This window comes from Triturus cristatus, chromosome 10 (genome assembly GCF_964204655.1).
Source record: "Triturus cristatus chromosome 10, aTriCri1.1, whole genome shotgun sequence".
Classification (NCBI taxonomy): Eukaryota; Metazoa; Chordata; class Amphibia; order Caudata; family Salamandridae; genus Triturus; species Triturus cristatus.
The window spans coordinates 993,495,914-993,519,406 of record NC_140593.1 but is presented as its reverse complement, the minus strand read 5'-3'; the positions used below and the strand labels follow the sequence as shown (position 1 = coordinate 993,519,406).

Here is a 23,493-nt window from a genome sequence, read left to right as displayed (position 1 = left end):
AATAACCATGGTAGGCGTAGGTACATATTAGCAGATGTGTTAACAGTTGTAGTTGCAGTACTAATTGTTTTTCTTGGGTTATTGTATTGACCCACATCTTCTAGTTTAGTGGAGACGAAGCCTACAATTACCCCTAAAACCCCACTTCCTATTGACGGTAGTTTGCATTCACTTGATGTTAAAGAATTGCATGTAGCTTCATCAAGAGGAGACTTTTCCTTAAATGCTTATTTCAAATTGTTTTACGAGTACATTGACACTATGGATGCCAGGGATTGCTATGTCTGCACGCATTTACCTGCAACAGCTGCAGGGGGTATTACTTACCGTCATGTTCCTTTGACTTATGGTGTTACTTGTAGCCTTTTGATGAGCCTTTTATAAGGACAATGTCATTTTCAGTATTATTTTTCAAATTATAATTTGGTTCTTTCAGAAGTTCCCATGTTTAAGCATTTAAATCATCACCCCAATGCAAACAAAATGGAGACAGACGATTGTTTCTTTAAACCCACAAAGACACTAGACACAGCTTATGCTCATAGGAGCAACCTGACTTGTATTTTGACAGATGTTCGAAGAAAAGTTTAAATCTAGTTGAAGATAAGAAGAGAGATATGAAGGCTAGATTGAAATCAGATTTGGACTTCAAGAATAACATTTGGTGGGATAAAGAAGAAATAGAGCATCAAGTGGCAGGAAATCAAGCGGCATTGACTTTATATTGGCCATATTTTTTTGTCTCCAAAGCTTTATTTACATTTTTAAAATAATGTATTGCTATGACAATTCAGTGGCGACTCGCACAGGGCGTGCTGCAGGGCGAGGCAGGTGAGGGGCAGGGTGAGGGGGTAGTAAACTCGGACATAAGACGGAACGGAGGGAAGTAATTATTATGTTCAGTAGCGGCCCCTAGTGGGAGTGCTGCTGGGCGCTGACGTGGGGCGGGGGAGGGGCTGGGTGAGGGGGTAGTAAACTTGGACATACGACGGAACGGAGGGAAGTAATTATTACGTTCCTCCGTTCTGTCGTATGTCCGAGTTTACTACCCCCCCACCCTGCCCCTCCCGGCCCCGCCTCACTGCCCCGCAGCACGCCCTATGTGAGCCGCCACTGAATGACATTCATTTTCCATGACATGCAATAATCGATCAAGACAAGAAAGTGGTAGCAAAAGCATATTTCCATCCATATGGCCCTTGCTTTTTTTTAATCTATCGAGATTCATGCAAACTATTTATTTTCACCAGATGCCATTTGTTTATGCTTCACAAGCAAATTTACTTGTGCAAATTAACCTCCTATTTGCCATGCCTCTTCCACTTTCTTGTAACTGATTTTCTCAGATTGGTATATTACATTGTTAAGCAATTTTATTTTCATTTGTTACTTTTAACCTGTAAGGTGTTTACACTGATCCATTGTATGTAATGTTTGTTATGTATAGTACATTTGTAAAGCACTAGATCATCTTTGATGGATCTGGTTCTCAATAGTCATATTTTTCACCAGTGCCAAGAGTACCTAGTTTTGAAGTAAAATTTGATATTGTTCGATGTTATCGGTAAGTGCTCGTGATGCCAATTTCTATGTCCAATGAATGAACTAGATCTCGTTCTCATTTTATTTCGTGACTTTACTGAAAGTTATCATTTTCATAGGTAAATGCACTGTTTTGTTGGCTAAAATAATCCACACTTAAAAATACCACTGTTTTTGTTGAGTCTGTGCATCTTTCTTTAGCTGAACAAATATATGCAAACCGTGCGCTTCAACTCTACTGGAGGAGATGACATTTACTTTGATGAAACCGGCAGCCTTCCAGGCCAGTTCGATATTTTGAACTTTGTTGCATCAGAAGATGAAACATTCAGTTATAATAAAGTTGGATATTCTTTCTCAGCCAATGGGATTCAAGATATCTTCCTTGACGAAAGCAAAATCTCCTGGAGCTCTATCTTCACACAGGTACCTTTAGAGACTTCAAGGACATGTTTGTCAACGAATTTTATTTGTCCAATGTAAGTGTCAAACTAAAGTTCGTCGCCCAAATTATATTTATTACATATCTGGGTTTAATGCTATAAACAAACATGCATGTAGAAATGATTATTTCAGTCAATTGCCTTTAAAGTCATTGTTTTGGACCGTGATTGCTAGTGGTACTGATGGTGTGGTATTGGGGGAGCTGAATTTGATGCATGTATTGCATTGATGGTGCTGCTGATGATAGCAGTTAGTGGTGGTAGTATTGGTGGTTTTGGAAGGGCGTGCCTAGCTGCATGCCAAGATGGCTGTGTACTAGAACGCCTCCAAGCCCGACCTCCGACATATGCGAAGCAGCAAAGCCTGGAGGCCCCGGAGTCGGCATCGGCGCGCGGGGCCATGCTGCGGCAGTGAAGCACAGACACCTGCGGGCCTGATGCAGACAGTATCCTGGGAGTGCGGCGGTGCAGGGACCCGGGCGTGATGGAGGAGGGCTGGCCGCCTGTCCCCTCGGATGAAATAGCGACAACAAGCAGCCCCCAGCCCCAATGCATTCAGGAATCCAGGTGAAGCTGCAGCCTCTGTGGGGACTAATGAGCCTGTAGGAGAGGGAGGGGCGTAACACAAGCCCCCCCCCCAGTGCGGGGGGGCCCAAGCTCCAGGGGCCCCCCTCAGCACAGCACTCTTGCCGCAGAGCTTCTGAATGAGCCCGGAGGGAGCCCCTCCATGTAACTGGCAAAGAGGCCCCCTCAATTTTCGTTACGTCACTGAGGAGAGGTCTGCTGTGCGAGACAGGTCCGGTGCAAGCAGAAGAAGGCGCTTGGACACAGGTGAAACCCTGTCAGCAGTGTAAGCACTGGGCTGGCGGACTGACTGCTGCCCCCGAGTAGGCACTGGCTGTTGGAATGGTCTGCGGAGGGAGTGGAAGCTTCTGGGGACATGCTTGAGGGGGCACTCAAGGATCCTGGACTGTGATGTTGTGAGTGGCGTCCTATATTGAACTACCCAGACACCTAAATGGGGTGGATAGCATGGGACTTGTGAAGGCAATGCGGGACCTGGTGGGGGAGGAATAGGGGACGCAGTGCACTTTCCAGCAAGCTCTGGAGTCAGAGGTCTCACAGGATCCTGCCCCAGATGGGCTGCTCCAAGCCCTGACCCCCCCCCAGACAAGTTGGACTTGATCCTTGCCATAGTCAACTCCTCCAGGAAAATATTGGAGGGTAAAATAGACAGGGTCTCTGTGGACCTGGGAATACTCCATGATGCACACTGCAAGTTAGAGGACAGGGTGAAGAACAATGAGACGTCACTGGAGTAGTTAGGTTCCAATCTGCAGGAGCTGCAGGCCAGAGTCTTTGTCTGGCATGGACATTGGGGTCCCTAAAACACCAGCGGAGGATGCCTAAGGGCGCAGATGCTGTAACAACATCAGGCTTGTTGGACGCCCTCAGAATAAGAAGGGTGCAGACATGTTCACATTCTTGGGGGACTGGTTGACCAGGGAGGTCTCCACCAACAAGCATTTGCCTTTCTTTGCCCTGGGACGGGCGCATAGAGTACAGGCAAGTCCTCCGGCCCCTGGAACACCTCCCCACCCTGTGGTGGTGTGCATACTCCATTATAGAGACCGAGATTGTATCCTGTGGCGAGCCCGAGAGGTCGATGCTCCAGCTTGGATGATACCTCTATCTTAATCTTCCCGATCTACACCATGGCAGCCCAAAGGCAAAGAGCTTCCTTCACAGCAGTGAAGAAGGAGCTGCAAGGTTTTGGGCTCTGTTATATGTTGCTCTTCCCAGCTTGGCTCAAGGTCCAGGTGGGCGACCGAACCCTGTTCTTCAACGTTCCTTCTGATACCTGGGACTGGCTTGAAAAAATACAAGGGGGAAACGGATAGCTGGAGGAGAAATGGCCCCTGCAGCAAAAACAACACCGGAAATGGCGGCAAGTGAATGCCAAATATGCACGCATGACCAGAGACCAATCTAAACATGAACAACCTGACGCGATTGATTCAGCGGCCTTCCTGCGAACCTTGCGTGGACCAAGCCCTGAGGTGTGCCACATAAGTGCATCATCAGAGAGCATTGACCTGATTATCAAGAAGGTCGAATTTTCACCTTTGCTAGGAAGTTCGATGCCATCAAAACTTCCAAACCACCTCCAATGCAAGTGCCATCTAAGCCAGGTTCAAGTGCTACTCAAGTACATCAAGGGGCATCTTCAATCTCAGACCTGAGCTCAGTACCCGACAGCGAGTCTGACAGTGAACGACCATAGTAACCTAATGCGTTTGGGGTTTACCAAACATTCCCTAGCGCAAGAGGTGGACTGCTTGCGACAAGAACGGCGCAAAACTTTGAGACCAAGACGCCAAAACTCCAGCAGTGTAAAAGAATCAACCAAAAGCGCAGAGCGCGCCGACAAGCAGCCTCCAAGCGCCAAGCCCAAAAGAAATTACAACAGAAAATGGAAGAAACAGTAGTTGGGCAACATGTGGAGGGGGTAGAAAGTAGCTCCATATCTGTTCTGAATCTCACAGATATTCAATTGAGCCAATCCGACATTAAAATCCTTCATTTGGGCTTGTCCTACAGTCCAGTTAGCAACTTCAGCTACTCCAAGACACGAATAGATTTATATAAGTTTATTCGCAAGCTGAAATTGCAGAAGTACTTTCGGCTCAATCCTCCAGCACCACGACCCCAACTCCTGCCTATGGCTACTCAATTTCATGGACTTAGAGCCAGTGATTTTCAATTGTTGCAAGATCTCCAACAACTGCATACTGAAGACTCTAGCTCCAGTCGTACTAATGATGAATTGATTCCTAACGTGTCTGGCCTTACCAAATTTAAGTCCAAATCAACGTTTTCTCCTCTGATGCTGCATGATAATCTAGACATTTTTCACGAATTATCTGTAGCAGGTATGAAAAAACTGTATGCATCCACGCTTCGTGAAAAAAAGGCAACACACCTCACAGAACACCTGGTATATTCAGTTGGTTAAAAAACTGCAGGCAAACAACAACATCGTTATCCGCCAATCAGACAAAGGCGGCAATGTGGTACTATGGCCTCGTCAACTCTATCTAGATGAAGCCTATAGCCAACTTAATGATCCTCTGTGTTATAAAAGGTGTCAGGCAGCTACAATGAGGAAAGCACAGAATGACTTCTATGCACGTTTGGTTGCTTGGAGAAGTACCAGACTCTTGAGCCAGGATGAATTCAAGTTCCTCAAGAATGAGTATCCAATCACTCCGGTGATCTATTTCATCCCCAAAGTACACAAGGACCCCGTCAAGCCTCCTGGCAGGCCTATCATCTCAGCCTGTGGGGGGTTATTGGAGAATACATCTGTGTACATTGACAATTTCTTGCAGGAGCATGTTCAAACCCTACCGTCAATTGTGCAGGACACAGGTGATTTTCTAAGAAATATCGCAGATACTCCTTGGGACTCTACGTGTTGGTTGATTACACTTGATGTAACAGCGTTGTATACAAGAATACATCATTCTGATGGCTTGAAAGCAATTGTACACTATCTTGGGAACAGACCCATCATGCTAGCCAATCATAATAAGATGTTACTTTATATGATTTCATTTTGCTTGAACAATAACTTCTTTATGTTTGGTAATCAATACTTCCAACAGGTCAGGGGTGTAGCCATGGGGGCCTGTTTTTCTCCCAGCTATGCCTGTTTGCATATGGGCTGCTGGGAGGAGCAGGTCCTCTTTGGCCAACACCATGACACATTTTCCAAACATGTAACGGTATGGCTCCGCTATATCGATGACATCTTTTTGATATGGCGGGGTACCAAACAGGCAGCCCTTGATTTCATTAGTGCACTCAACATCAACACTCTCAACCTCTGCTTTACGTCCAACATAAGCCAGGAGTCAGTGTGCTTCCTAGATGTAGAGATCATGGCCGGCAATGACCAGTTAGTAACGCGATTATTTAGGAAGCCCACTGCGGGTAACACAGTGTTACATGCCTCAAGTCATCATCCGGCACACCTTATACGCAGCATACCCTATGGGGAGATGTTGCGTATAAGGCGTATCTGCAGCACTGACTTAGAATGTGTTAAAGCTCAACAAGCTAGCAAAGCACGTTTTTTGCAAAGGGGCTATACTGTTGCGATGGTTGATAATGCAATTCAAAAAGCCAATCGCATTCCACGGAGTGAGGCCCTAAAGAAGTCTATACCCATCGAAACGAGCTCACCTACTAATCAACCGATTGGATTAATTGTGACCTATAATCGTCAACATCAGGCTCTACGCAAAGTATTTAAGAAAAATTGGAGCCTTGTTTGTAATGACCCTGTCATTGGGGATCTGATGTCAGCTAGTCCAGTCATTACATTCAGAAAAGCTCGTTCGATGAAGGATGCGCTAGTCAAATCCAGTCCTGAAAATGTAGCGACTAAAACATGGCTGCAAACTAGTAAGGGCTTCAAACGCTGTTCTAGCTGTAAAGCGTGCAGACATGGGGCTAACAAAATGGAATATTGTATTCCGTAATGTGACATCCCTCGCCCCATTAACAAATTTCTTTCCTGCAGAACTGAATTTGCGGTGTTTGTGTTGGAGTGTCCGTGTGGCCTGCAGTATGTTGGTAGTACCAAATTGCAGGTTCACAAGCGGATACTCCAGCACATACGGGCTATTAATGGCAGTGATCCCGCATATCCTGTTGCACCCCACTTTAAGGAGTGTCATGACAACAAAAGTGAACTCCTTAGGTTTTTTGTCATCGACTCTGTGCCCCCGTTGAGACGAGGAGGCAATCGTGAGGCTCTTCTACGTGCGTTAGAAACCCGCTATATTCTCGAACTGGACTCTAAGACCCCTGTGGGTCTCAATGCTAGTGAAGACTTTTTCACCTGTCTGTAATTATACCATTTTCATCAACTCTTTCCTCAAGTTTTAAAGATGCCAACAATTACTCCATTGATGTATAGCCTCCATACCTTTTTAGTATACAGAAAGAATTATAGATTTTGAAACAGCACCTTATAATGTATTAAGATTGTTTTTAATATAGCACAATATTCTTGCACTTTGTATACTTTGCACTATCTTGATTGGCGCTTTGATATAGACATGTCATTGTACATTTAGGATGGTTATTTGTATCATATATGCGCATTGATTACGTACATAACCAGGATTTACCCACTTGGGTCTCATTTGCACACATTGCGTCTTTTGCACAGCAGATTGCGTTGTTGCACATGCAGGTGTTCAGTTTTTTACATACAAAACATTCAAAGCTTGTTTTAAACTGCCACTGTCCGTTGGTTTTTACCTTTAATTTAGATCGCACCTTATATCAGTGCTTTCTTTGTTTTTAAGGATTGTTGTACCAATTGTTGAGCAAAATCCGTGACTTTTATGTATTTTACTAAAAGTGAACTACAAATAGCCTTGTACAATATTTTCAATGTATTTCTTTCATGTCTATTACGCCAATTATGCGTTAGCCAATCATGTATGTTATACCTTGCACTTTAAATTGCCCCTGCCTAGCCTCGGCGTCATGTGATCAAGGCCTTTCGTAGGCTGAAACGCGTCATGCAGGCATTGCTGTTAAAATGAAAATAAAGTAATTCTCTCACCCGCATCCTGGGTCAGCCTTCGTCTGTTCCTGGTTTCCTTTGGATCTTTGGTGCACAGGAGCGCTTTTGACAAAATATTCCGTTATATATATATATATATATATATATATATATATATATATATCTATATATCTATATATATATATATATATATATATTACTTCACCATTTGCCCAGAGATGAGGCCGCACTCCGTCACAGGTAAGTATAAAACCAATTTATTCCAGATCCAGCCAGCTTCCCTTTCCTTCATAGTGCCCCCCGACCTGACTCGTTTCAGGGAATCCTTTCCCTTTCCTCAGAGGCCCACATGAGCAGACTAAAATGCGTGCTGCTGCACTGTCCCCTGCACGTTTTTAAATTTATAATTGGCCTCTGGTGTGCCCATTTAATGTTTTTCACTTGCGCATTGCATGCTGGGACCTGCAGTTCCTTTGTGCACCCTTTCTCCCCTCCAGTGGGTCGAGTGCTCATGTGTGATTTCAGGGGCCAGTGTTACCCTTCATTAGGCATTTGAAAAGGACTCTGGCTGTCTCCCATTTCAGGAACCTGCTCCGCCGGTCACAAAAGGAAATACTTTCTCCTCGCACAGTCCATGTTAATTTCATTGGTGGTGCGTTGCCTCCACGGCCGGAACCGCCGTGTATGAATTACTTCACCATTTGCACAGAGATGAGGCCGCACTCCGTCACAGGTAAGTATTAAACCAATTTATTTCAGATACAGCCAGCTTGCCTTTCCTTCATGGTGCCCCCCGGCCTGACGCGTGTCAGGGAATCCTTTCCCCTTCCTCAGAGGCCCACATGAGCAGACTAAAATGCGTGCTGCTGCACTGTCCCCTGCACGCTTTTCAAATTTATAATTGGCCTCCGGTGTGCCCATTTAATGTTTTTCACTTGCGCATTGCATGCTGGGACCTACAGTTCCTTTGTGCACCCTTTCTCCCCTCCAGTGGGTAGAGTGCTCATGTGCGATTTCAGGGGACAGTGTTACCCTCCATTAGGCATTTGAAAAGGACTCTGGCTGTCTCCCATTTCAGGAACGTATCCTCATTAAATATGCTCAATCGGATCGGGTGAAACTTATCAAAGAAATTGATGACATCAACGAGGCCTTGGGTAACATGAGCCTAATGATTATATGACTGAAAAGAGATATAGGATCGCCTATCTAAGCAGGAAGAAAAAATAAAACAACGGAAAGTATTCAAATTTGCTCGGGATCGAGCAGACTATGAACAAGGTCAAATTTACACGTTCGCCCGAAAATATGCAACAGCAAAAAAACTCAAACTGAATCCTACAGCTATCAGCACAAGCCATCACCAACAGGCAGGCCCATCCACAGAACCCATAACAGAGAATAGTTCAGTTACCAGTGATACACCCTCTGAGTACAGCAATACAAGTGTAACTGACAATACCAGAGAAGGAAGAAGGTTGGACCTAGGAGAGGAAATTGATTTTTTAGTCGAGGACCGGCGCAACACTTTGAGGCCGCGGAAACAAACACAGCCTCACGCAAGCGCAAAAGTGCAAAAAGGAGAGACAGATGCAAAAAATGCCAACTCAAAGCCAAAAAGAAGATATTGGCGCAAATAAATCAATCAATCAATCAAAGACATTTATAGAGCGCACTACTTACCCGAAGGGTCTCAAGGCGCTTTGGGGGGTGGGGTGCCGTTACTGCTCGAACAGCCAGGTCTTGAGCTTCTTCCTGAAGGAGAGGTGGTCTTGGGTCAAGCGCAGGTCGGTCGGGAGAGGATGAAAGAGGATAAAACCATTATCAATCTAACAACCATGCAGTTAACAGATAAAGAAGAAAAGCAAATACTCATGTTAGGTCTCTCCTACTGTCCACCAAATGACTTTGACTATGCCCAGACCAGAATTGATATTTTCAACTATATTCGTAAACTAAAACTAATAAAGTTTTTTACAATCAAAAATGGTTTGGCAAACAATTGCGCTGATACATCAAAACCAAAGCAACAACAAGGAAGCGATCTACAAGTCTCGGACATTCCTGTCCTACTCGCAGCACAATCTATTATGCTCGAACTAATCGATGAAAACAGCAGTGATTAATGCCCCAGCAAATTTGTCAACACAACAACAGTTACAACAAGCAGACATTATACAAAGGGGGGCAGGAAACAGCCCCTACAAAAAGAAGTCAACATTTGTTCCCCAAATGCCAAAAGACTCTATTGATATATTCCATGAAAGGGTGACAGAAGATATAAAGCAATTGTATCACCAAGTCAAACATAAAAAACAACAAAAACAAAACAAAGAAATTGAATATATCAAATTAATCAACAAATTGAGTAAAAATCATGAGGTGATAGTTAAACAATCGGACAAAGGAGGCAACATTGTGCTTTGGCCCCAATGTGACTATCTAAAAGAGGCACAACAACAACTATCCGACCAGGCATGTTACCAACAAACTACCATGAAAGAGTACAATAAAGCAAAGGAGATGCTAACCAAACAGCTTCCTCAATTCAAACGCGAAGGCATGATATCTACAGAAGAATTTAAATTCTTATGGGTAGAACATCCAGTTATCCCATCTATCTACTTTGTGCCCAAAACACACAAAAATGTCAACCCCATTCCAGGACGACCCATTATCTCCGCTATTAACAGTATGGGAGAACACATATCGCAGTATGTCGATTATTTTCTGCAAGATCTGGTAAAAGACCTCCCAACTTATGTAAAAGACACAGGAGATTTCCTCAATAAAATCAAAGGAATACAATGGGGAACCAACATGAGATTTATCACTCTGGATATAGAGTCATTATATACATGCATTGAACACAACATTGGGCTCGAAGCTACAGAATATTTTTTGGATTCAAGACCCGCAGAGTGTTATGAACATAATAAGACCATAATCAAATGCATACAATGGTGTCTAAACAACAACTATTTCATGTTTGGGTCTCAAATGTACAAACAATCAAGGGGCGTAGCGATGGGATCCTGCTTCTCCCCCAGCTATGCCTGCCTTATGGTAGGCTGGTGGGAGGAGCAGACCCTAAAAATAACATACCTGGAACAATATACCAGGCACGTTAGATACTGGCTTCGGTATATTGATGACGTGTTTGTAGTATGGCAGGGCAGCGAAGACAGTGCCATTTCATTTGTAAAGAACATCAACAACAATGCAGCGAACCTAAGGTTCACTTCACATATAAGTGAACAAGAAGTTGACTTCCTTGATGTAAAAATATATATCAATGAGGGCAAAATAAACACTACTCTACACAGATAGGAGACAGCAGGGAACTCGACGCTTCATGTGTCGAGTGCCCACCCACGACATCTAGTGCAAAGTATACCCTACGGTGAACTACTAAGGATAAAAAGAATATGTAGTAGCACAGAACATCAAGAAAAATGCATAGTGAGGCACTTCAAAGATTCAGACAAAGAGGATATAGTACATCTACCCTCAATCAGGCTGTTGTCAAGGTAGCCCAAAAATCTAGGGATTCCCTGCTAGAACCTAACAATAGCAAAACTGAACAAACTCATGAAACTAACACGCCTAGACTCATCCTTACATTTACCCAACAGGAACGTCAGATCAGGTCCATAATAAAACACAACTGGCCGATTGTCCTGAGAGATGCAGTCCTAGCTCCAGATCTCTCCAACAGCCCTACCATTACAATTAGAAAGGGCATCTCCATGAGAACTCAAATAGTGAAAAAAAGCCCAGAGATTACAACTAAAAAGACAACTTGGTTACAACCAAGACAGGGGTTTTATAAGTGCTCTTCATGTTGAGCGTGTAGATTTGGAGAAACCACCTCCAAATACATGACCCCCTTTAGCCCCACTGAATAGAGGATCACAGGCAGTTACAACTGTAAAACCGAGTACGCCGTGTACGTTCTGACATGCACCTGTGGCCTCAGGTATGTAGGCAGTACAAAGTTACAGGTGCATGTCAGAATCCTTCAACATCTGCGTGCAATTGTCAACAACGACACGGCATACCCGGTAGCCCTGCACTTTAAAGCAGTGCATGGCAATGACCTCAAATGCCTGAAATATTTTGTAATTGCAGCTATCCCCAATCCCCCTAGAGGGGTCAACCGGGAAAGATCTTTACGCCAACTGGAGTCAAAAATGATCCTAGAACTTGACAGTAAACATCCTAGAGGGCTAAACAATACTGAAGATCTCCACAACTTTTTATAATGCATCCCATAGTTATAATACACATGACAGTGATTTTCTTAATTGCCCTCAGCTGAGAAACCCCCTTCCCTGTTTTTAATTTCCAATACGCTTATCTTTAGATGGATACACAACCTGCACTATTTGCACATAATTTTTGCACTTTAAACACAGCGCTTTGCAATTTCAAGCACAACATATAAGTTGATGTGGGTGCCATTTAATTGTTTACTTATTGCTAATTTTGCACATAATCATGAAGGTCAGAGTATGTTCAAATTTTAATGATAACGGCACCAATATATATGAATCTATTTCTAAGATGATTTTATTAGCAATTGCGTCATTGGTCTTACTATTTATTATGACTTTTAATATATATGAAATTATTATCAGATTTATTACGTGTTATCATGAGAAATTGAATATAACATAGCCAGTAGATGATATAGGAATTCTTTTGTTCTTCTACATTATAACATGATGAATTTAATTAGACCTATTCGCGATATGCTTTGTAATGTATTATGCATTTATGCAGGTATTTATGTTGGTGCCAGAATTTTCTGAATTTGGAAAAACAATCATTTAAAAACAATTATGTGGCCATCAAAAATATGTCTTGCAAACAAGTATATAAACAAAGAAAGAACATTTGCGCGACAAGTATGTTTTCCATGTTTATTATCACATGACACGGGAGGACCAATCACAAAAGAACAAACACAAATAATATTGGTATAAAAATAGTAGGCGGACTGCGTTTCCGCATGTGAACAAGGATACTTTGTTATCCGAAACGCGTCAGAGCTGTGAACAAGAAATAAAGACCTGATTTCTGCCACGAAGATTTTGGTGTCTGTGACTCTCTCTTCTCTCTTTACTGGCCGGGAAGTGGGAAGAGTCAGGAAAGCGCTTCAGATATACATATATATATGCATATATATGCATATGCATTTATATATATGTATGTGTATATATATATATATATATATATATATTATCTACTGGCGGTCGCCAGTAGATAGTTATAGTTAGGACCCTGTTTCCATAGGAAATCCGCAACATTCTATTTGGAATAACTTTGGCGCCGGTCGACGAATCCTCGCGAAAGTTTCAAAACTAATGGGGCGCTACGCTCCGCTCCTACCCTGAAAGTCTCGGGGGGATTCGTCAAGCGCGGGCTGAGAAAAAAGGGGGTCCCAAAACACGTTTTCCCCATGCATTTTTCCATAGGACCTTTAGACACAGCTACAGCCCGAACGACTTGAAATTTGGCAGAGAGGTCAAGGAAGTGCCTTTTGTAGGTCTGGTGTAAATCTGTTCAGAAGGTCCTGAGAAAATAGCATTTAAATCAATATATATATCTGTAAGCGCGCTCCGTGCGGTTACCGTGCGCTTACGGTAAGCTTACCGTACGCGTACGGTGCCGTGCGCGATTCTGATTGGCTGTTAGATCTTAGTAAACATTCGAATCGGTCGAAACCAGGAAGTGTCGGCCGCCATTTTCTCTCTCGCACTGTGAGGGGGGAGGAAAGACAAAGTTGGATAACATGAAAAGGGGCAGGCTAGACAGCTCCTAACCACCTAGCCATGGTTAGGGTGTCCCAAAAGAACCCCCAAGGCCAAAAATTCGAATTTTATTTTTTTTGAAAAAACGCCGATTGCGCTTACCGTACGCGTACGATCAAAAATAAATAAAAAAAAAAACAATATCCTCATTTTCCCCACCCCGTGTGCAAAAGGTGCCCGTAGAGCACCTTATGTGCATGGCATATATAATCCTTGAACATTTAATAGATAACCTTTCACAACGAAGCGCATAATATGTCCTCCGTGTGCGGACAGTGCGCGAAGCGCATCGTGCGTACATGGCCCATCCAGCGTAACGTGGGCACGCGGTGCGCGTAGCGCACCGCTTGCCCACCGTGCGTGCACGGCACTAACTGCGTAAAGTGGGCGCGCGGTGTGCGAAGCGCACCGCGTGCTCACTGTGTGCGCACGGTGCGCGAAGCGCACCGTGCGCGCACGGAACGAACTGCGTGAAGTGGGCGCGCACGCCACGAGCGGCGTAAAGTAACTTAGCATTTAAAAAACCGTACAAATTCACTGAAAAAACCATAGGTTTCACACACGTTATAGTTAGGAATTAGCATTTAAAAAACCTTGCAAATTCACTGAAAAAACCATAGGTTTCACACATGTTATAGTTAGCTGGACATTTCACTCGTAAAAAACCATTGAAATTCCCCCGTTATAGTTAGTGCAGGCAACTATAACTCACGCGACCGCAATCCTCTGCTGATGCTAATACTGTATTTAGACACTTATTTGCCCATGTCTTCTTCCATTAAATTTTAGCTATACATATATTACAAATATTTTTTTTTCATAAAGACACATATGTCATCAGCAGAGGATTGCGGTCGCGTGAGTTATAGTTGCCTGCACTAACTATAACGGGGGAATTTCAATGGTTTTTTACGAGTGAAATGTCCAGCTAACTATAACATGTGTGAAACCTATGGTTTTTTCAGTGAATTATATATATATATATATATATATATATATATATATATATATATATATATTCACTTAAAAAACCATAGGTTTCACACATGTTATAGTTAGCTGGGCATTTCCCTCATAAAAAACCAATGAAATTCCCCCGTTATAGTTAGTGCAGGCAACTATAACTCACGCGACCGCAATCCGCTGCTGATGACGTCAGATATTACATCACTGTATTTAGACACTTATTTACCCATGTCTTCTTCCATTTATCTTTAGCTATACATATATTTCCTTTTTTTTTTTTTCAGAAAGACACATATGTCATCAGTGATGTAATATCTGACGTCATCAGCAGCGGATTGCGGTCGCGTGAGTTATAGTTGCCTGCACTAACTATAACGGGGGAATTTCATTGGTTTTTTATGAGGGAAATGCCCAGCTAACTATAACATGTGTGAATCCTATGGTTTTTTAAGTGAATATATATATACATACATTCATACATATATAAACATATATACAATGCATGCATACATATACATATATGCATACATATGCATGGTATGTACATGAAACTTTGAAAAACACTAATAAAACTGAAGCTAAATAGCCACCCAATTACAAACAGAATTGCTTTAACTTTTACAAAGCCGAGACCTGTTGCATTTTTAATGCTTGTTGTACATTCCATTGTGCATTTCCTAAATAGTGATTTCTTAGCATTCACTATTTAGGAAATGCAAAAACGGAATTTCGTACATCTGGCCCATAGTTCACAATATTCAGCATTAGCACCTGCTTGAGTCATTCGCTTAGCAAAGGGAGACGCATCAAACCTTCAAGACCGCAAAAGAACATGAGGCATTGCAAACATTACAAAAAATTATCCTGGCCCTACTTCCATCTCACACACAAAACCTCTTGCACCACGTTCTACATACATGTTTAGTCTATCACACATTTTCTTCATTCAGTATGTCCATTTTTACACCCTTTCAATGAGCAGCAGTCCAGTTTTGAGTTTTTTGGGTTATGCAGGTGCAGCCATTTACTCCGTTTACATTAGTTACCTTGTACAGTATTGTGGATAAGTGTTAAGTTCATAACTTGATGGTTTCTTTCCCTGATTGTACACGGTGGCTAAAAACGTTTGTGTTTGTGTTCGACTGGATTTACGGTGAAGCAGGTTTCGCAGACAACTGGTGCTGAGAAGCAGAGATGGCACAGGTTGTTGTTGACTGCACTTAGAGTGAGAGTGATTACTGCCTTGCTTAATGTCATTCTTCATTTCTATTTGGGTCCAGTTCAAGAGATGCCCGTAGATGGGCAAACTGGAATCCAGATACAGGAACTAGTAGAACAGGGTCTTCAGGGAGCCTTGGAGGTGTGCCCAGAAATAAGGCCTGACCCAGAAGGATGTATGAAGGCAAGCAGGCTGAAGAAACTAGGAGCTTCTTACATAAAAAGCTGTACCCAAGATGACTGGTGGGGACATATTATCTAGGAAGTGGCAGTGAGAGGCGTTAGCGTCCTTTGCTTAACGCCTCTCATCGCCACTTCGGAAACGCTAGGCTGCACCATATTACCAAGGATATGGTGCAGCCTGGCGTTTCCCCCTGCGATGGCGCTAAGTCTCACAACGTAACGCCAACAAAGGCACCCTTGCACCAGAGTGCAAGGGTGTCTGCGAGCAGGGAGGTTTGATTATGTAAAGGAAGGTCTCATTTCCTGTACATAAACAAACCTAAAATGCCATTTTGTAACTTACATGTGTGCTGCTTCGTGCAGCACACATGTAAGTTACAAAATGGCATTTTTAAAAACAGGTTTGTTTATGTACAGGAAGGGACACCTTCCTGTACATACACACCCTTGGCATTTTGCTTTTTCCATGTGTGCTGCACAAGGCAGCACACATTGAAAAAGCAAAAACGAGGCGAAATGAAGTATTTCCCCTCGTTTTGCCACCTTAAGACCAGGATTTTCCTTGTCTTAATTTCAGCGCTGCCACCTATTATCGCCTCTCTAGATGATAGGTGGCAGCGTCGAAGTGAATGGGTGTTGCGGTGGAACGCCCACCGCAACACCCACTGCATGCCCCTTTTAAGCTAATTTTAGCGTGAAAGGTGCCCTGTTACCAAGGCAGCATTAAGCCACTTAACATGGCTTTTAGCCACATTATGTGGTTTAACGCTGCCTTGGTAATAGGGTGCTGACCGTATCGCCACCACAACGTCACAAAAAGTGACGTTTTGATGGCGATAGGGGATTGTTAATATGCTCCCCGGTCTCATCCGGACAGCAGTTTCCACAAGATCTAAATTTGTTCCTACATGACCCATGACGAAGACCACCATCGGCATTGTGAGCCAGGAAGAACTTCCCAGGATAAACTTCTATTCCCAGATGACGGACATATTGGAGCCTGGGCAGACTCCTTGGGATAAGGCGAGGGACAAAGAAAGACCAGGAGGGACGCCAGGTGGGAGTGGAACTGATACTTGGGAAATTGTTCCAGGGAAGGATGATGTGTGAATGACTCCAGTTGTCTCCAATGCATAGGCCGCCCAGCAGGTGGAAAGGATTAACCAATAAGTTTGCTTAGTCTAAATTTTTCTGTTTTTCTGTTTCCTGACAGAAGTTGAGGAATAGATGTTTTACTAAAAACTGTTATTTAAAAAGTAACATAGACATAATGTAGCTACTAAGCACATGTTAACTTTTTGGATGCAAATAAGAAAACATCTGACAGGAATAGGAAGGAAGAGCAGGAGTCTGTAGTATGTACAGTCTACTAGCCAGGCTTATGACCTTCGTTTAGGATAAGTAGAAGTCAAGCATGTAAAATATGGAAGACAGGGGACATAGAAACAAGGATGAAAACTATGTTGTCCTCGCTTCAGGGATAGGGGCAGGACGTCTGAGTTGATCGGGTAGAACTGCGTTATAAGTCTCACATAGGTTCTGAGAAGGTGCCTGGCAACATATCTCAGCTGTTTTTTCTTACTTTGTTTATGGCTATTTCATCACTTGTCCATGCGTCTCCTTGTGTTTCCCTTATAGGTTCACAGTGTTTACTGGTGCACTTGTCCTCTCTTCCCTTGGCTCCTTTGCCTTGCTTCTCAGTATCAGTGGCGGCTCATCAACAGAAGCCTAAGGACACTGTCCTGCCACCTGACAGTCGCCACATAATGCCCCTTGACTTTGCTCACAGTGCTAATTATTAAACTTAGCAATGCTCATAAACACACTGCTTTTGGGTCTGCATGAGCACTGTCAGTGTGAAAGTCAACTCTCTCATGCTCTCCAGTCACCTTATGATAGAAGTAGGGCTGGGCAGAGTTGGCATAACGCCACTCCGCGGAATTATGGAAACAATGTGTGGACACGAGCCCACGTCCTGTGGTCAGCTGAGGGTCCGTGTGCCCGGGACAGGTGTCCCTCATGCCCGGGCAGGCTCCTCGATCTCCCAGATGGCCGTGCTGCCCTGGAAGTTCCGATAGGGGCTCATTCGCCTCCCCGATCCCAGCTAGGGCTCCAGGAGGTATGGCACGTCCGGGCCTAGGGTCCCCTGAGTCTCTTGGTGCGCAAGGGTTCCCAGAAAGAGGGGTAGCCTTCCTCCGGGATAATAGGGGCAGGATATGCCGGAACACCCCGTCCGGGCTGGCGGTTCTCAGCCGGGGACCAGGTGGGCTGGGCCCGGACAACACCTCCCCTCCGTCCGGATCCGGCCCGCGGCGAGGCAAAGTGCCCAGGATGGGCTCCATGGGTCCTGGGCAGTCCTTTCCCGGCCATCTGGTCCAGAGAGCTCCGGTGGTCCTACCCATGCCTGAGGCCCAGCTGGGGTCCCCGAGCGCCCGGGAAGCAGAGCCCCTGAGCCCTGCAAGGGCAGGCTAGAGCCCTGCCGCGAAAGCTCGGCTCAGGAGTCCTTTCGGTCCCGGCCATCTGGTCGCACCTTTTCCCCCTCGGCCATCTGGTCGCATGCAATGCTTTCAAATGGGACGACCAGATGGCCGGGCAGCCCTGGAAGTCCCGATGGGGGCTCATTCGCCTCCCTGATCCCAGCCAGGGTTCCAGGAGGTCGGGCACGTAAGGGCCTAGGGTCCCCTGAGTCTCTCGGTGCGCACGGGTTCCCAGAAAGAGGGGTAGCCTTCCTCTGGATTACTACGGGCAGGGTATGCCGGGACACCCCTCCCGCGCTGGCGGTTCTCAGCCAGGGACCAGATGGGCTTTGCCCGGACAAAATCTCCCCTCCGTCCGGGTCCGGCCCGCAGCGTGGCAAAGTGCCCAGAATGGGCTCCATGGGCTCTGGGCAATCCTCCCCCAGGCGTCCGGGCCCGAGACCTCGGTGGTCCTCCCCGTGCCTGAGGCCCAGCCGGGGTCCCCAAGCCCTGCAAGGGCAGGCAGGAGCCCTGCCGCGAAGGCTCGCCTCAAGAGTCCTTTCGGTCCCGGCCATCTGGTCACACCTTTTCCCCCTCGGCCATCTGGTCACACGCAATGCTTTCCAATGGGGCGACCAGATGGCCAGGCTTCCCTGGAAGTCTCGATGAGGGCTCATTTGCCTCCCCTATCTAAGTGAGGGCTCCAGGAGGTCGGGCACATTTGCGCTTAGGGTCCCCTCTGTCACCTTGTGTGCACGGATTACAAGAAAGGGGGGTAATTCTCCTTCGGATTGGTAGGGAAAGGGTCAGTCAGACCTCCGTGTGGATTCTGAGACAGGGGAAGGCAGCACCCGGGCCTGCCCACCGGGGGCCTCCAAGGGTCCGGGAACGCACCTGCCTCTCACTCCCTTTACCGATGGTCCTTTTTCTCAGAGTTTGCTCAGTCAGACATCCGGGAGGTGCGGCGATGCTGATACGGGGGAAGGCAGCACCCAGGCCCGCCCGCCGGGGCCCCCAGGGGCCCAGGTATGCACCTGCCTCTCAGCCCCTCCCCGAGGGTCCTTTTTCTCCGAGTTTGCTCAGTCCGACTTCCGTGAGGTGTGACGATGCTGAGACGGGGGAAGGCAGCACCTGGGCCCACCCGCCGGGCCCCGCCAGGGCCTGCCGGGGCCCAGGTACGCACTTGCCTCTCAGTCCCTTCCCAATGGTTGTTTTTCTCTGAGTTTGCTCTGTCAGACCTCCGTGAGGTGTAGCGATGCTAAGACGGGGAAGGCAGAACCCAGGCCCGCCCGCCGGGGACCCCAGGTGCCCGGGTATGCACCTACCTCTCAGCCTCTTCCCGATGGTCCTTTTTCTCCGAGTTTGCTCAATCCGACCACCGTGAGGTGCGGCGATGCTGAGACGGGGGATGGCAGCACCCGGGCCCGCCCGCAGGGGCCTGGGTACGCACCTGCCGCTCAGCCTCTTCCCGATGGTCGTTTTTCTCTGAGTTTGCGCAGTCAGACCTCCGTGAGGTGCGGCGATGCTGAGACGGGGGAAGGCAGCACCTGGGCCCACCCGCCGGGGCACCCAGGGGCCCGGGTACGCACTTGTTTCTCAGGCCCTTCCCAATGGTTGTTTTTCTCTGAGTTTGCTCAGTCAGACCTCCGTGAGGTGCGGCGATGCTGAGACGGGGGAAGGCAGCACCCGCGCCCGCCTCCCGGGGCCCCCAGGGGCTCAGGTACGCACCTGCCTCTTAACCGATTCCCTTTGGTCCTTTTTCTCTGAGTTTGCTCAATCAGACCTCCGTGAGGTTCGGCAATGCTGAGACGGGGGAAGGCAGCATCTGGACCCTCCCGCCGGGGCCGCCAGGGGCCCGGGTACGCACCTGCCTCTCAGCCCCTTCCCGATGGTAGTTTTTTTCTCCGAGTTTGCTCAGTCAGACCTCTGTGAGGTTCGGCAATGCTGAGACGGGGGAAGGCAGCACCCAGACCAGCACACCGGGGCCCCTAGGGGCCCGGGTACGAACCTGCCTCTCAGCCCCTTCCAGATGGTCGTTTTTCTCCGAGTTTGCTCAGTCTGACCTCCGTGAGGTGTGGCGATGCTGAGATGGGGGAAGACAGCATCCGAGCCCGCCCACCGGGGCCGCCAGGTGCCCGGGTATGCACCTGCCTCTCAGCCCCTTCCCGATGGTCGTTTTTCTCCGAGTTTGCTCAGCCAGACCTCCGTGAGGTGCGGCGATGCTGAGACGGGGGAAGGCAGCGCCCAGACCAGCCCGCCAGGGCCCCCAGGGTCCCGGGTATGCACCTGCCTCTCAGCCCCTTCCCGATGGTCGTTTTTCTCTGAGTTTGCTCAGTCTGACCTCTGTGAGGTGTGGCGATGCTGAGACGGGGAACACAGCACCCGGGCCCCCCACCCGCCAGGGCCCCCAGGGGCCCAGGTGTGCACCTGCCTCTCAGCCCCTTTCCCATGGTCGTTTTTCTCCGAGTTTGCTCAGTCAGACCTCTGTGAGGTCCGGCGATGCTGAGACTGGGGAAGGCAGCACCCAGGCCCACCCGCCAGGGCCCCCAGGGGCACGGGTACGCACCTATCTCTCAGCCCCTTCTTGATGGGCCTATCCTTTGAGCCTGCTCCCCCTGAGAGCTGGCAGAGATGTATGGCAGGCATCCCCCGTGCAGGTCGGCCTGCCAGGGGATGCCCCGGCCGTACTCTGATCGATTGGGCACTCTCAGTCCGTTTAGGAATGGACTGCTTGGCCAGCCTCGGCTGTTGTTTCAAGCAAGGAGCTTCCACCCTGCCTGGACTGTCTGACTCGAGGGCCTGTCACCTGACGGGAGACCCTTCACCCTACCTAGCACAGCGAAGGCCGAGCGGCCCGGCAGCTCGTGCCCCCCAGCGGTCCAACCTGAGCAGAAGGGGTTGGGTGGCGCCAGGCCCTCGGATGCTGCTGCCTGGCAGGTCCGTAGGCCCCGTGCGCCACGCTGTCACCCCTCTCCACTCAGCACATTTCCACAGCAGCTCGGAACGACTGTTCCGAGGGGTGCCGCCGACACCAGGCTCCAGCACCCCTGCGTCTAGTCAGGCTGCGCCTCGACCCGCCTCTCCCTTCCGGGGAGACAGCTGGGCCCGCCGGTGCCCATGCGACCGCACCTCTCCACACTCCTCCAGCGTGCCCTCCTGGCCAGGCAGGCGGGCTCCTTCCCCTAGCAGGCTCCAGAGAGGGAGGGCTGCGTGAAGGTTGTAGGTCAGGGAGATGGTCACGCGGCCCCCTGAACCCACCCCTTCAGCAGCTGTGGCTACCTGTTTGATCCTGCCAGTAGCATATGCTTGTCTCAAAGTTTAAGCCATGCACGTGTAAGTACACACGGCCGGTACAGTGAAACTGCGAATGGCTCATTAAATCAGTTATGGTTCCTTTGATCGCTCCATCTGTTACTTGGATAACTGTGGTAATTCTAGAGCTAATACATGTCGACGAGCGTTGACCTCCCGGGATGTGTGCATTTATCAGACCAAGACCAATCCGGGCTCGCCCGGCCGCGTTGGTGACTTTAGATAACCTCGGGCCGATTGCGGGTCCCCGTGATGGCGACGATACATTCGGATGTCTGCCCTATCAACTTTTGAAGGTACTTTCTGTGCCTACAATGGTGACCACGGGTAACGGTGAATCAGGGTTCGATTCCGGAGAGGGAGCCTGAGAAACGGCTACCACATCCAAGGAAGGCAGCAGGTGCGCAAATTACCCACTCCCGACTCAGGGAGGTAGTCACGAAAAATTTGAATACAGGACTCTTTTGAGGCCCTGAATTGGAATGAGTACACTTTAAATCCTTTAATGAGGATCCATTGGAGGGCAAGTCTGGTGCCAGCAGCCACGGTAATTCCAGCTCCAATAGCGTATATTAAAGTTGCTGCAGTTAAAAAGCTTATAGTTGGATCTTGCGATCGAGCTGGTGGTCCGTCGCGAGGTGAGCTACCGCCTGTCCCAGCCCCTGCCTCTCTGCCCCCCCTTTATGCTCTTGACTGAGTGTCCTGGGGGTCCGAAGCGTTTACTTTGAAAACATTTGAGTGTTCAAAGCAGGCCGGTCGCCTGAATACTTCAGCTAGGAAAAATGGAATAGGACTCCGGTTCTATTTTGTTGGTTTTCGGAACTGAGGCCATGATTAAGAGGGACGGCCGGGGGCCACTAGAGGTGAAATTATTGGACCGGGCGCAAGACGAACCAAAGCGAAAGAATTTGCCAAGAATGTTTTCATTAATCAAGAACGAAAGTCAGAGGTTTGAAGACCATCAGATCCCGTTGTAGTTCAGACCATAAATGATGCCGACTAGCGATCGGGCGGCGTTATTCCCATGACCTGCGGTGGGGGGTTACCGAATGGCAGTGCATCCCCAGGCTGGTACTGCCCCACGCTCGAAAAGGCCCTGCCGCTGGCTGGGCCCTCCCATGCCCGAGTCCCGACCCGACCAGGTTCCTGGCGACCGAGTAGCGGCCCTTCTCATGCGGCAGGGCGGACTGGAAGAGAAGGGGCCGAGGGCCTGCGAGGGGACCCCGGCTCCTCTCGGTGGGAGGCGTGCAGGATGGGGAGCTGCTTGGCTATTCCCATCTGGCGCTTATGACCCGGGCAAGGGTGAGGTGGGCTAATCGTCAGCCCACCGGCACGGCTCAGGGCCGCCTGGCGGCAGACGGCTGACGGGTAGGTGGGGCGACCCTCCCTCTTTGCCAGGTACCTGGTTCGACCCAGTCCCGTGCGGCCGGGCCAAGGGGTTTGAAGACTCATGCGGTCCCTCCCGGGTTACTCCTGTAGGGACCGGCAGCTGCAAGGTTGCCTGCTCCTGTGGCTCCGGGAGCCCCTTCCTCGCTTTGCGGGTGGATGGGTGGATCACTCGGCTCGCGCGTTGATGATGAACGCAGCTAGCTACGAGAATTAGTGTGAATTGCAGGACACATAGATCATCAACACTTCGAACGCACCTTGCGGCTCTAGGTTCCTCCCAGGGCTACGCCTGTCTGAGGGGCGCTTGATCATCAATCACCCCGGGGCTTCCCAGGGACGCGACTGGGGCCGTCACAGGGTTAGCTCCGCTTCCCTTCGTCCCCCCACTAGGTCAGACCCCCGATCGCCCGTGGCAGTGTCCCTCGCTGGGTCCTGCCACGGAGGTACGCCACCGGCATGCCTAGCCCCGCCTCGGTGGGGAGAAGGGGTCTGGTGACAGGTCCACCCTGGGCCCGTCCCAGGGCGCCTGGCTGCGGGCTGCGCATGGCTGTCTGTGGTGTCCC

At 48.0% G+C, this 23,493-nt stretch overlaps 1 protein-coding gene, 1 non-coding gene and 1 pseudogene across 7 annotated transcripts in view; all 3 read left to right on the top strand.

The window, feature by feature from the left end:
• LOC146796394 (vomeronasal type-2 receptor 26-like) overlaps positions 1-23,493 on the top strand; it is a 699,855-nt gene that overhangs the window by 660,769 nt on the left and 15,593 nt on the right. For all 6 annotated transcript variants that reach the window (XM_085628963.1, XM_085628969.1, XM_085628968.1 and 3 more), the window contains one exon: positions 1,744-1,968. In XM_085628963.1, coding sequence (XP_085485089.1) covers positions 1,744-1,968 — 225 coding nt within the window. The remainder of the gene's footprint in view (positions 1-1,743; positions 1,969-23,493) is intronic.
• LOC146796397 (18S ribosomal RNA) lies at positions 21,506-22,632 on the top strand (annotated as a pseudogene).
• Positions 23,080-23,233, top strand: LOC146796396 (5.8S ribosomal RNA). The gene has a single exon (XR_014970277.1). It is a non-coding gene; the product is annotated as a 5.8S ribosomal RNA (ribosomal RNA).